Source organism: Equus asinus, chromosome 21, assembly GCF_041296235.1.
Source record: "Equus asinus isolate D_3611 breed Donkey chromosome 21, EquAss-T2T_v2, whole genome shotgun sequence".
Taxonomy (NCBI): Eukaryota; Metazoa; Chordata; class Mammalia; order Perissodactyla; family Equidae; genus Equus; species Equus asinus.
This window is the reverse complement of record NC_091810.1, coordinates 47,131,452-47,143,624: the sequence shown is the minus strand read 5'-3', so window position 1 is coordinate 47,143,624 and position 12,173 is coordinate 47,131,452. Positions and strand designations below refer to the sequence as shown.

Below are 12,173 nucleotides of genomic sequence, written 5' to 3'. Positions count from 1 at the left end.
TTTTTTTTTAAGATTGGCTCCTGAGCTAACATCTGTTGCCAATCTTCTTTTTTTTTTCTTCTCCTCCCCAAAACCCCCCAGTACATAGTTGTATATTCTAGTTGTAGGTGCTTCTGGTTGTGCTATGTGGGACACCGCCTTAGCATGGCCTGATGAGCAGTGCCATGTATGTGCCCAGGATCTGAATGAGGGAAACCCTGGGCCACCAAAGCAGAGAGCACAAACTTAACCACTCCGCCATGCAGCAGACCCCCAGTTTCCTCTTAATCTACAGTGGGCACAAGGCCAGCAGCCTCTGGCAGGGGACCTTGACCACAGGATGAAAGGGGAGTCTCATCCATAGAAACAAGGAAGCCATAGCCATGACAGCTGTATACAAACCCCTAAGTGGCCAAGAAGCAGGGGTTCTCAGCTGCAGCACAAGGGCAGAGGGCAGAGGGGAGTACCCAGCTCTGCTCCACATCCTTCTCACTGCTAGGCGTCTTCAACAAGAAGCTGTGCCCACATTACTGTGGACAACAGAACTGATGAAGACCCAAGGAAAAAGAGCCATTGTTTAGGGCCCATTCCTCAGGCTAGACTCAAGAGGTGGCTGAGGAGCAGTGGGAAAAGCCCAGAACCCGGTCCCACCCTCAAAGGCTATGTGACCTTGGCAAGGCCCTCAACCTCTCTGAGTCTCACACTCTGCATGTAGAATGGAGCTCATGAAGCCCAGTGCACAGAGAACTGGCCAGCTGAAGCAAGATGCAGGTCTAGACAGAGCATCTGGGTCCTCACTGTGCCCTGCTCCCCCCACACCACACCTCCCATGGGAAACCTGACCTACTCAGCTCATAACTTAGTGCCTAGGACAGGACACCTCCTCTTACCCAGCTGCTTCGTGTTGAAACTGAAGTCCACACAGGTAACTGCATCTCGGTGGCCCTTAAAATGCCTCTCCAATGAGGGGTCCTCCTGGGGGAGAGCCAAGGTCAAATGTGTGAAGCCTGGATGAGGCAGGGGCTTCCCCGGGGCCAAGACTCTTCCTATAACAGCCAGGAGGGTTTAAAAATGCTCAAGGCATGATCTTGCATATAGAAAATCCTAAGGAATTGACTCAAAAATTATTAGAATAGATGAGTTCAGTAAGGTTGCAGAATACAAAATCAATATACAAAAATTGACTGTATTTCTGTATACCAGCAATGAACAATCTGAAAAAAGACAAATCCGTTTATGATACATAAAAAATAAACACTTAGGAAGAGTTTAATAAAAGAAGTGCAAGACTTACACAGTAAAAACCACAGAACATCACTGAAAGAAATTTTAAAAGACCTAGATAAATGGAAAGACATCCATGTTCATAGTTTGGAAAACAGTACTTTGTTAAGATGCAATATTCCCCAAATTAATCTACAGATTCAACATAGTCCCTATCAAAATCTCAGGGGCCTTTTTTTTTTTTACAGAAATTGGCAAGTTAATCCCAAAATTCATATGAAAATGTGAGAGAGCTAGAATAAACCAAACTATCTTTTTAAAAACATGAAAAAAACAGCCACTGTAGAAAATAGTTCAGCAGTTCCTCACAAAGTTAAACACAGAGTTATCAAATGACCCAGCAATTTTAGGTAAATACCCAAGAGAATTGAAAGGATGTTCACACAAAAACTTGCACACAAGTGTTCATAGCAGCATTATTCATATTAGCCAAAAAGTGGACAAGCTGAAATGTCCATTAACAGATAAATGAAAGGTGGTATATCTATACAATGGAATATTATTCAGCAATAGAAGGGAATGGAGCACTGACACATGCTACAACATAGATGAACCTTGAAAACATTATGCTCAGTGAAAGCCAGACACAAAAGGCCATGTTTTGTCTGATTCCATTTATATGAAATGTCCAGAATAGGCAAAGCTATAGAAACAGAAAATAGATTACTGGTTGCCGGGGGCTGGGGGGAGATGAGGAAATGGGGAGGAAGGGGAGTGACCACTCAATGGGTATGGGTTTCTCTTTGAGAGTGACAAAAATGTTCTGGAATTAGTGATGATGATTGCACAACACTGCCAATGTACTCAAAACCACTGAATTTTGCACTTTAAAATGGTGAATTTTAGAATATGTGAATAATATCCCAATAGTTATTTTCTTTAAGGACTCAAGGAGAGAAAATGGGGGCTTTTCAGCACCCCTAATCTCAGGAATCAGATCCTGTACCCTCAATCCCACTGCAGACTGGCCAGTGAACTCAAAAGTCAGCCTGGACAGGCCCCTGGGTGGCATCACCACCATCCCCACTCCACCCAACATCAGAGAAGCGGCAGTTCAGGACACTGCTTAGGAAGACATGGAGATAATATTCCAGAGACTCTCTCCACCCAAAAGCAGCTAGTGTCTTAGCACTTGAAGGGTTATATCTTAGCCATGCAAACATCTCTCCCTACCCCAAACATCAGAAACCTCAAAGAAGCACTTTGGGTGCACCAGAGAGCCCAGCAAAGCCTACTCTTGGGAAAAAAGATGTGCTTGGAGCAGGGCAAGGCCAGTGCCACCCCACAGAGCTGTAACAAGAACAAAGGCCCCCATGGCCCTGTGCCCAGCTCCGCTCCCAACACATCTGCCTAAGGCCCCCTTTCAACAAGAGAAAAAGTGGCAGCTGAGGGAGGGCCCCAACAGAGCAGAAACTACTTGAGCCTCTTGGACAAACAAGGGAAGTTAGTCCCATCTCTAGGTTCAGTGGACAGAAGCAAGTTCAGGTCCATCTCTGACCAGAGGGCCCTGAAATCTCCCAACATCCTCTCCCCCATCCCACAGGATCTGTGCTTCCTGGTCTCCCCCAAAGGTGGCTTACGAGGGGGACTGGGAACCTTTTGGGAAGGGCATTAGATCAGGGGTCAAAAGGTCTCGATCCTAGTCTGGGCCCTCTGCTCAAACCCCTAGACGGCTAAGGGGGCCAATAGGCCAGCCTCAGCATCCCCGACTGTTAACCTAGCCAGAAGGCCAGGCAGGTTCGAAACAACTTCTCCAAAAGAGGGGCTTTGGAGTGCTTCTCTCGCCCGTCGGAGCAGGGTGTACCTTCAACAAGCCCCCATTCAGCCACCCACTGTTCAGGATGGCCAGACTGAGGCCAGAGAAGCCCGGCGCTGGCCACACCTGCAAGTCACATCTCCAGTTGGGCCGTACTAGTGTCTTCCCCGCTAGGATGCAAATCCTGGGGGCAGGGACTGGTTTGTTCGTCCCCGTAACCCGCACAGGGCCTGGCATACAGGAGGCGCTCACTAGCTCCCCGTTCCAGCGACACCTGCACAGACGGTAAACTGAGGCCGCAGAGGACCGGCTCGGAACCCGGCGCCCCACCCGCCCCCTCGCAGCCATCGCCCCGGCCAGGCGCCCATTGTCCCCGAGGGGAAACTAAGGCCCGGACGACCACCGCCAGCAGGAACTTACCGGGCAAGGCGCGGCCATGGCGGGGCCCAGGGCGCCGCAGGCGCCGGAGGAACCCGAGGAGGTAGCGGCTGCCGTTGCGGCCCGTTCAGTTTCCGCGCCCCCAACCGCCGCCAATAGCAACGCGGGTCGCGTCGCCGCGCCCCGCCCACTGCCATTAAAGGAGACGCGGGGCCTCTGCTTTTTGCCCCCAGACCAGAAGCAGAGCTGTAGGGCCGGCTCCACGGTCTCCGCGCCCACCTCCGCCAGGCTCGGCAGCCTGCGGACGGCGCCACCAAAGGCCTTTGTCCACTGTCACTCATTTCCATTGAGAAATGAAAAAGCCCAGGATGAGGGGGGTCGCCCCACCGGCCCGTAGCCTGGGTGAGGAGATGGCGAGCACAGCCTTCTGGGAAATGCAGTTCCAAGACGGCCGCCACCTTGTGTTAGGAGGAAGGTGAAACTACATTTCCCAAGATGCCCTGAGGGCGAGGCCGGGATTAACCACCCAAAGGGAAGGCGTGAAGGATCCCGGAAATGGAGGACTCATGTGTCATTTGATATGTTTCCTCTTAAAGCGCCCGCGAGGCCAGGTTTTCGCTCAGTACCCTCTTAAGAGCCCATTATTCGCTCCTTGGGAATTCTTCAAATGATTCGCTCCTCCGAACGCGCTTAAAACGAGCGTCGATTTAAAAGAACACTCACTCAGTGATCATCCGCGTCACTCAGAATCACCTGCGGAGTGGAGAAACGTAGGTTCCATTCTCAGTTCTTGCCCTGCTTCCCTGTGTGACCTTAGGGGAAAAATACCTGTGCTCTGTGGGCGTCAGTTTCCCTATTTGTAATATGAGGGAGTGTGATGAAGCCTGAGAAGCCGTTACAAATTACATGTTTAAAAGAGAAGGAAACAATCCAGGGGCCTGGCCACCAGAGGCCGTCACCTTTTGCTGTCAGAAGGCCCAGGCTGTGCCTAGACCCTTCTACGCTGCCTCACTCCTGGCGTCTTCCCAACCTGGAACTGACCCGCACCGGATGTTTTGCAAGATTCAGGAACCTTCCAGCACCTCCCCTATGCGGGCCAGTTTGGCCAGAATCCAACACTGATTAGGCTCTGGCCAGGTTCTGACGTTTCTCACTATGTCCTGAGACTTAAGATGGTGTATACTGGGACCTGCAAACCAGAGCCCAGTTCAGTAAACTCAGAAACTGGCACATGTGGGTACCTGGCATGTGGAGTGGGTCTCTCCTTTGGACTTGGAAAGTCAGGGGCCAGACACGAGAAGCAGAGATACACTTAATCCCATCTTCACTGTGATTTCGCCTAGAATTTGTTCCTTCACATTAGAAATGTTCAGGTTCATTTAGCTTAGACACTGAAATTCTCCTTAAAACGACTAGTATCACTCACACACACCCCAAAATTGATCAACACTGTTCAAAGGATGGTTTTCAAGCCTTCCCACCAACATTTGCATCTTAATGAGCTGTTCTCTTGCCTGCTGGCTGAACACTTAAGGTGAAAAAGTTAAGAAAAAAAATTAAATACAGAAAAATCTATCTGTTAAACTTAGGGTTCTTTTATTGCTGTTGTTGAGTGGTGTTTTTTGCTTTTGTCTTGTTGTTGTGTTTGGTCAGTTTTAGCTATGGAATAGCCCTGGTCTACAGGAGTGTTACCGAACCAGGTTCGTTTTTGCCTGCCGCCCAGAAAGCCAAATACTGAGATGACAAGATTGCAGCAGAGAGAGAGTTTACTCACAAGGCAGCCATGCGAGGAAGCGAGAGCATGAGTCTCAGATTTGCCTCCCTGAAAACAGGGACTCAGGGATATTTATGGGATGGGGGCAAGGTGGTCTGAAATGTGGAGGTAGGTGACTGGAGGTGAGGAGAGGTGAGGTCATTGATGATATGCGCAAGAATAGTCGGACTTCATGCCTCTTCATAGGACCCCTGTTCACAAAATGGTGGCATTAGCATGATCTGAGAGTGGAGTTTTTAGCCTCTTGACGTCAAAAGGTCACCTATCAAACATCTGCACAGGCCCAGTTGATGAGTTGGTGGTCTCAACCAGCCTGAAGTGGACAAGGAGTTCTAATTCCTGAAAAACAGCTCACACACACATTACCATGGTGACCCAGGCTCCAGGGAGATGTTATCTATAGGAGCCTAGTGGGAATCAGATAGCATATTGCCTAAGCAGCACAGTTATCGATGGGTAGGTTAAGCCGCTAAAAGCTATAATCAGTAATTGCAAAAAGGAAACAAAACTAGTTCCTAGCTACTTAATCATCAATGGTTAACTCTGCCTGTTTCAAGAGCTCATAATCTACTAAACTGAATTTAGAGAAACCCTCTATAAAATGGTTTTCAAATGTCAGCTTTGCTTAAAGTGAGAGGCACTGGAAGATCTTACTCATCCCTAGTCTTTCCAGATCCTACTGTCTTCTATCCTTACCCATCAGGGAGGAGGAGCTGGGGATACCCCACACCCTCTTGCTCATTTATTCTCCAAAAAATGCAGAAAGGTTGACTCTGCCAACGCTACATAGACAACTCAGGATCCCCCTCTGGCACAACCTGCATAAATCAAGATTGGTGCCTCTACTTTCTGACGGAGCAGCCCCTAACCCAAGCCACCTCCATCAGATTAGACTCCATTTCTGAGTAGGACCTCCATATTGGTGGGGGGACCCTCAATGTTGGAGGAGTCTCAATGTTGGGGGGACCTCTACGTTGAGGGGGCTAGAAGAGAGCTTCTTTTTCAAGCACCTCTGTGGCAGGGCTGTCTCTTGTCCTCATACAAAGCCCACAGGTAGGCCCTCTGCAAGAGCCTCTCACTCTGTCATCACTTCCAGGCCCCCTGCCCAAGGGCCAAGGATACCCCAGGGTGGGGCAGAGAAAGGAGGAGGAAAGGCAAGGATCTCACCCACATAGCCCAGCGCAACCTGTGCCTGGAAAGCCGCATCAAAGCCATCAGTCAGCCCTGCAACTGCTGGTGGCCTGGGTCTAAAACTCTGAGCAGGGCAGCTCAGGGCTTGTCCTAGGGGCCGGCAGATCCAGGGGTGAGTGCAGGCCCTGCCATCTCCAAGCTGGGTGATCTAGCAGGAGTCACGCCACCTCTCCCAGCCTCCATATCATCAACTGTAAAATAATCATAACATACCTGCCACAAGGGGAGAGGGAGGATTCCATGAGCTATTAATTCATGTCAGAGCTTGATGTTGAGCTGCCACTTAATACAATAAGAACACTTGTGACTTCTTACCACGACCTCAGTCTCGTCATGTGCCTCCTCTGCTCCAGTGATCTAGCTACCACCTCTCTGCCTCTGCTCCCACCTCTCTCCCCTGGCTCTCTCTGTTCCAACCACATTGGCCTTCTTGCTGTTCCTTGAACAGGAGTGTGCCAGGCACGCTCCTATTTCAGGACTTCTGCACTGGCTATTGTCCCTGTGTCCACCTGGCTCAACCCATCACTTCCATCAGGATTTTTTCAAACGTCACCTCCGTGTAGCCTTCATTGACCACCCTACTTAAAATGCCAACCCATCCTCCCCTTTCCCTGCTTTATTTCCCTCCAGGAATATGACCAACTGACACCCTGAGAACATGAGCTCTGGGGAACAGACGTGACTGCACTCCTGCACCCAGCACAGAGTCTGGACAGAGTGTGGGCACAGTGAATGTGTGCCCAATACGTAAATGAATCATGACAGCTTCCTCATAGACTGTAATGGGGTCTGTGACAAGCAGGACTTGTTCTCAGCTGGAGAGAATGGGGAGGGGTTAGGGTAATTGGGAAAAGCTTCTCTGAGGGAGCAAGGATATCTGACCTTGGCAGCACAAGTTGGGCGTAGGTAGACAGGAGAGAAAAGGAAGGACAGTTCCGGTGCAGGCAACAGCCTAGGCAAAGGTCTTGTAACAGGACTGAACATGGAATGTCTGGGGAGCGGGGACAAAGCAGATGGGCTCAGGAGTAAGACCAGATTGTAAGGCCACAAATGTGGACAAGACTCATGGGGATTGGTCTCAAAGGGTTAGGGGGCCACATGTCCCCTCCTGGGGGCTGAGGTAAGCCAAAAGAGACCCCTCCTAGATGGGGCTATGGTACCAGGACTGCCTGTTGTGGGAGTGACCCCTGCAGGGTGACCCTCCCCAGGAAGTCCCCTTGCAATTCTGAGCCTCAGTGGTACCCACTGTGGAACTGGCATGCCCCTGCAGGTCAGCCTTGTCTAAAGGCAGGTCACACCTCAAAGCAGGGAGAGGTTCGATGGGACCACAGGCCTTCAGTCTCACCTAGCCCTGCTCTTCCATTCAACAGTGGCCACTCTTGTAAGAAACCCACACTGGTGGAGACACTGGGGTGTCCCTTCGGGTAAGTGTCCAGTTTGAGCCTGTACTTCCATGTTGCAAACAGTAGGTGGCATGACTAGAGCTGCCATGGCAATACCTGGGACAGTGATGTCAATGGACTCAGGGATCCCTGGAACCAGTTCCCAGGAGGTGTAAAGACACAGAGCTGGTAGTAGCCACACTCCACAACGTCCACTCAGATCAGATGGGGAAGCTTCTATGTGCTGAGTCCTACTCACGTGCCATGAGCATGACCCATGCCCTCCCTCCCATAGCCCCAAGCAACCCATGAGAGATGCTGGGCCTCCATTTCACATTGTCCAGGGAGAGGGGAAGGGACCAGCGCAACCCAGCTGTGATAAGAGAGCAAATCCCACACAGCTGCGGGCCCCTCGCCCCCTGGCTCTGCCCATGTGGGCTGGAGGCGGGGTGCAGACGTGCACCAAAGGTCTGAACTCAAAGCTGATAACATTCCCTGGTAGATAATGCAGGCAGAGCTTCAGAGCAGCGGTTCTCAGCCCTGGCTGCCTTGCAGAACCTCTGCAGATGGGATCAGGCACCCGTGTTTCTTAAAGGATCCCCAGGTGAGTCCATTGGGCAGCCAAGGCTGAGAACCACTGCTCTAGATCCATGTGACCAAGGGAACTTTCTGTGATGATGGAAATGTTCTGTATCTACACTGTCCAATATGATATGGTCGCATGTGACTATCAAACATTTGAAATGTGGCTACTGTGCCTAAGCAACTGAATTTTAAATTTTATTTAATTTTAATTTACATGTAAACAGCCGTAAGTGACTAGTGGCTACTATATTGGACAGCCCCATCCTAGACTATGGACTGGCTCTGTGGCCTTGTGCAAGTCACTGAGCCTCTTCAGTCTCATAGTGAGGCCATGGGGAGCATAATGTCCAGTCCACAGTAGCCATGGCTACTTTGTCCCTACATCCCACTGCCCAGCTGAGGGGGGTTTGGAGACACCAGCCCAACCCCAGGGACCTGGGGCAAGATAGAAGGATGCAGACCACAGCTCCCTGGGCCCCACAGCAGGACTTTGCTGACTGCCCCCAGAGTGTTTGGGGTGGGAAGATAGGGTTAGGTGCCCAAGAGGCCAGAGGATAATCAGTTTTCCCTCCTCCAAGGAACCTTGAATTGTGGTGCAGTGAACCGGCGTGAAATAGTGCTAGCAAAAAAAATAACTGACAACTTTCATTTACTGCAGAGTCACTCTACACCAAATGCCATGGGAAGTCTTAGCCACAACCCCAGGAGCAGTGCAGTATTATGCCCATTTTACTGATGGAGAAACTGAGGCACAGAGTTAGTAAGTGGGGAGCCAGGATTAGAACCCAAGTCTGGGGCTGGCCCCACGGCCTAGTGGTTAAGTTCGGCACACTCCACTTTGGCAGCCTGGATTCTTGGGTTCAGATCCCAGGCACAGACCTACACCACTCATCAGCCATGCTGTGGTGGTAACCTACATATAAAATAGAGGAAAATTGGCACAGATATTAGCTCAGGGCCAATCTTCCTCAGCAAAAAAAAAAGAAAGAAAGAAAGAAGATGAAGAACCCAAGTCTGTCTGTCTGCACAGCCTGAATCCTTAATCCTAACACACGAAAGAAGAATAACTAAGAACCTTAAATAGTTCAGGCCCCAGTAGAACTTAAGAGAGCCTCAAGACTTTCACCCCCAACAGCAGAGGTAGAGGCCAAAACTGTCCCAAAGTGGCCAACTCCATACTAGAAAGTCCTTTGTTGTCTCGAGTTTTATCTTAAACTGTCAAGTAAGTTTAGCATCTACTCCGCTTTTTAGTATCAAATTAATGTTTTAATGATGGACCAGTTAACTCCAAGTCACGCTGGTATTCTGGAAGATGCCCCAGTTTATCCTGTGGTTTCATGTCCCCACTCCGCCATCCATCAGTTTGAGAAGCAGGGCCACAGAAGGGTCACTCTGCTGGTCATCAAATGGGGCGAGCCTGCCAAGGCCACCCCACAGGACGTCTAAGGCACAAGGTTTCCAGAATCCAGGGTGCAGCTGGTTAAATGCTAATTCCCAGGCCAGTCATAGAGTCTGACTCCATGGGTCTGGGTGAGGCTGAGAGCCCACATTTGTAATAAGCTCCCTGGTGATCCAGATGTGGTGGTCCTGGGACCTCACCAAAAATCCCTGGGCAAAGAGGGCCTGGACAGCCCCACCCTCCCTTCAAGGATGATGCCAGCTATGATGCCCTGGCTAGGACTCAAAACCAAACAAGTCCCAGCTCTGACCCCAACTTGCTCTGTGATCCCAACTCAGGCCTCATTTTCCCTGTCAGTACAACAAGAACATCCATAGATAACCTCTAGGGCACTTCTAATCTCAATGGGTGGATATGGTCAGGCGGACTTCCTGGAGGAAGTGGCTGAAGGCAAGCCTAGTCAGGCCTCTTTTGTCTCCCCTTCCTCATAATGCCACACTGGCCTCCCACGTGCCAAGCTCAGACCCTCCTGGGGGCCTTTGCACTGGCTGTTCCCTCTGTCTGACCTGCTCGTCTCCCAGATCATCACTCTGCTCACTCACAGTCTTTCAGGCCTCAGCCTGAACATCACCTCCTCAGAGACACCTCTTCTAGCCCCACCCCAGGCATCTCCACCCTCTTACGCCTCCCTCCTACTCACTGCTTATGTTGCTGTTGCCTTCTCACCATCTCCCTCTGGACTGCGAATTCCTTGAGAGCAGTGACCACACGCTGCTGGTCACAGGGAAAGGTCACCCGAACTTATCTGACAATTCAATCCCTGGAATCACTGGGCCTGAGTAACACCAGGAAATCCCTCCCAAGGTCCGCAGTGATGCTAAGACTCAAGGAGGAACTTTCTATGGAATTGGGAGCAGGCAATTCAATTCCACAAGCATCTACGGAATGCCAGCTGTGTGCCCCACCCTGCTCTGGGATCGTCAGTCATTATGCACAGTATAGCAGCCCCTGTGCCCGGCTCAGTTGGGGAAGCAGTGATAAACACTAGAGCCTGTGCTCCAGGGGAGCCAGAGAGAAAGGGCCACCAAGCAGGCTGAGCCCAGTGAGTATCCCCTGAGTGGTGCCGCCCAGCACTGAGGGTGTCCCTCTGTTGGCAGGATGGAGGGCTTCCAGGAGGAGGCATGTGGAGGGGTTTGAAGGGTAAGCAGGTCTTCCACAGTGACATGGCACCCCAGGCCCCAGCAGGGAAAGGTGTGGAATGGAGGAGACACACAGCTTCTCCAGTCTGAGCTGGGCAGTGACAGGCCTGCCTGGCATGGACTCTCCTCCACTGCCTCCTGCCCACCCTCTGCTCCCCTGCCCCCTTGGGGACTGGCCCCTCCGAGCCCAGCTGCCAGGAGCTGAGAAGTTCATCTGGTGACAGAGGCCTCCTGTGGTGAGTCACCCTTGAGTCCTAGGTAGGTTCAACCCCTATAGATCACTTACATGCTCAGGGCCAGAGCAGCCACCCTGTGCAGTGGAGAGACTGAATTCCAGAGGGACTGGGAATTGTCTTCTGGTCCTGGAGGAGGGCGAAAGGGGTGTGGTGTAGATGTGGAGTGATTACGCTTGTCAGTAGTTCCTGGGGCTTGCCCTGTGCTCCCTCATTCCCATCCAATAAGGCTAGATTCCTCAGGGCCCATCCACTCTGCCCCTCCTCCCTCTCCAGCCTCGCCTTGCACCCTGCCCGCTTCCTGGGCCAGACATTCCTACCCTTGTGCCTGTTCTGTGCTGTTCCCTCTGCCTAGGAGGCCCCGTGTCCAGGCCCTTTGGGGGAAATCCTGCCCTCTAACCTTGGGTCAAATGCCTCACCCTCCACCCGCACAAGGAATGGATGCCTTTCCTCTGGACCCTGCAGGGCTCAGGCTGCTCAGACTCCCTCAGGCCAGATCCTCCTCCCCCATGTCTACTGGAGCCAGTCCTTATTCTATCTGGGGATCTATGTGCTTCTGGAGGAGAGGTCCCATAGTTCATTCTGGTCCCCTCTGTAGAGCATATGGAATGAATAAAGGGGTGTGCACAGCTGTGTGTGCATGTGTCTGCTTCATAACTGAGGGTGCATGCATGTGTCTGTGTGTATGAGTGTGTCTATGTGTGCATATCTGGGTGTGGCAGTCCATGTGTGCCTGGCTGTGTCTCTGAGTGCCTCTGGGTGGTTGCATGTGTTGTTTCTTGTGTGTACATGCCTGTGTGGACTCTCTATGCATGTACCTGTGCCTGTGTGTCTTAGTCTGCGTTCCTCCAGAAGCTAAGCCTGAGAAAGGATTCAAGGGTAACTCATTTATTTGGGAGGTGATCCTAGGAGACACCAGTAGAGAGTAGGGAAGTAAGACAGAGGAAGGAGAGCAGTCGGCAAAGGGTGTATTATTAAGCAAGTCACCACTGTGGGTGACCACGGCCCACTCT

General features: G+C 51.2%; 1 protein-coding gene across 6 annotated transcripts in view; it reads right to left on the bottom strand.

Moving 5' to 3' along the window:
* Positions 1-11,283, bottom strand: part of POC1A (POC1 centriolar protein A) — an 80,975-nt gene extending 69,692 nt beyond the window's left edge. The window contains exons 1-2 of one of the 6 annotated variants that reach the window (XM_070493000.1): positions 11,214-11,283; positions 870-954 (exon numbers count right to left, since the gene is read on the bottom strand). Coding sequence is in view for 4 of the 6 variants with exons in the window: in XM_014826602.3 (XP_014682088.2) it covers positions 870-954; positions 3,440-3,457 (103 nt within the window). In the remaining 2 variants the exon portion in view is untranslated. Of the gene's footprint in view, positions 1-869; positions 1,026-3,439; positions 3,751-11,213 lie in introns of those variants that run through there. The other 5 variants (XM_014826602.3, XM_070492999.1, XM_070492998.1 and 2 more) reach the window with 5 other exon arrangements.
* Positions 11,284-12,173: the final 890 nt, after the last annotated feature.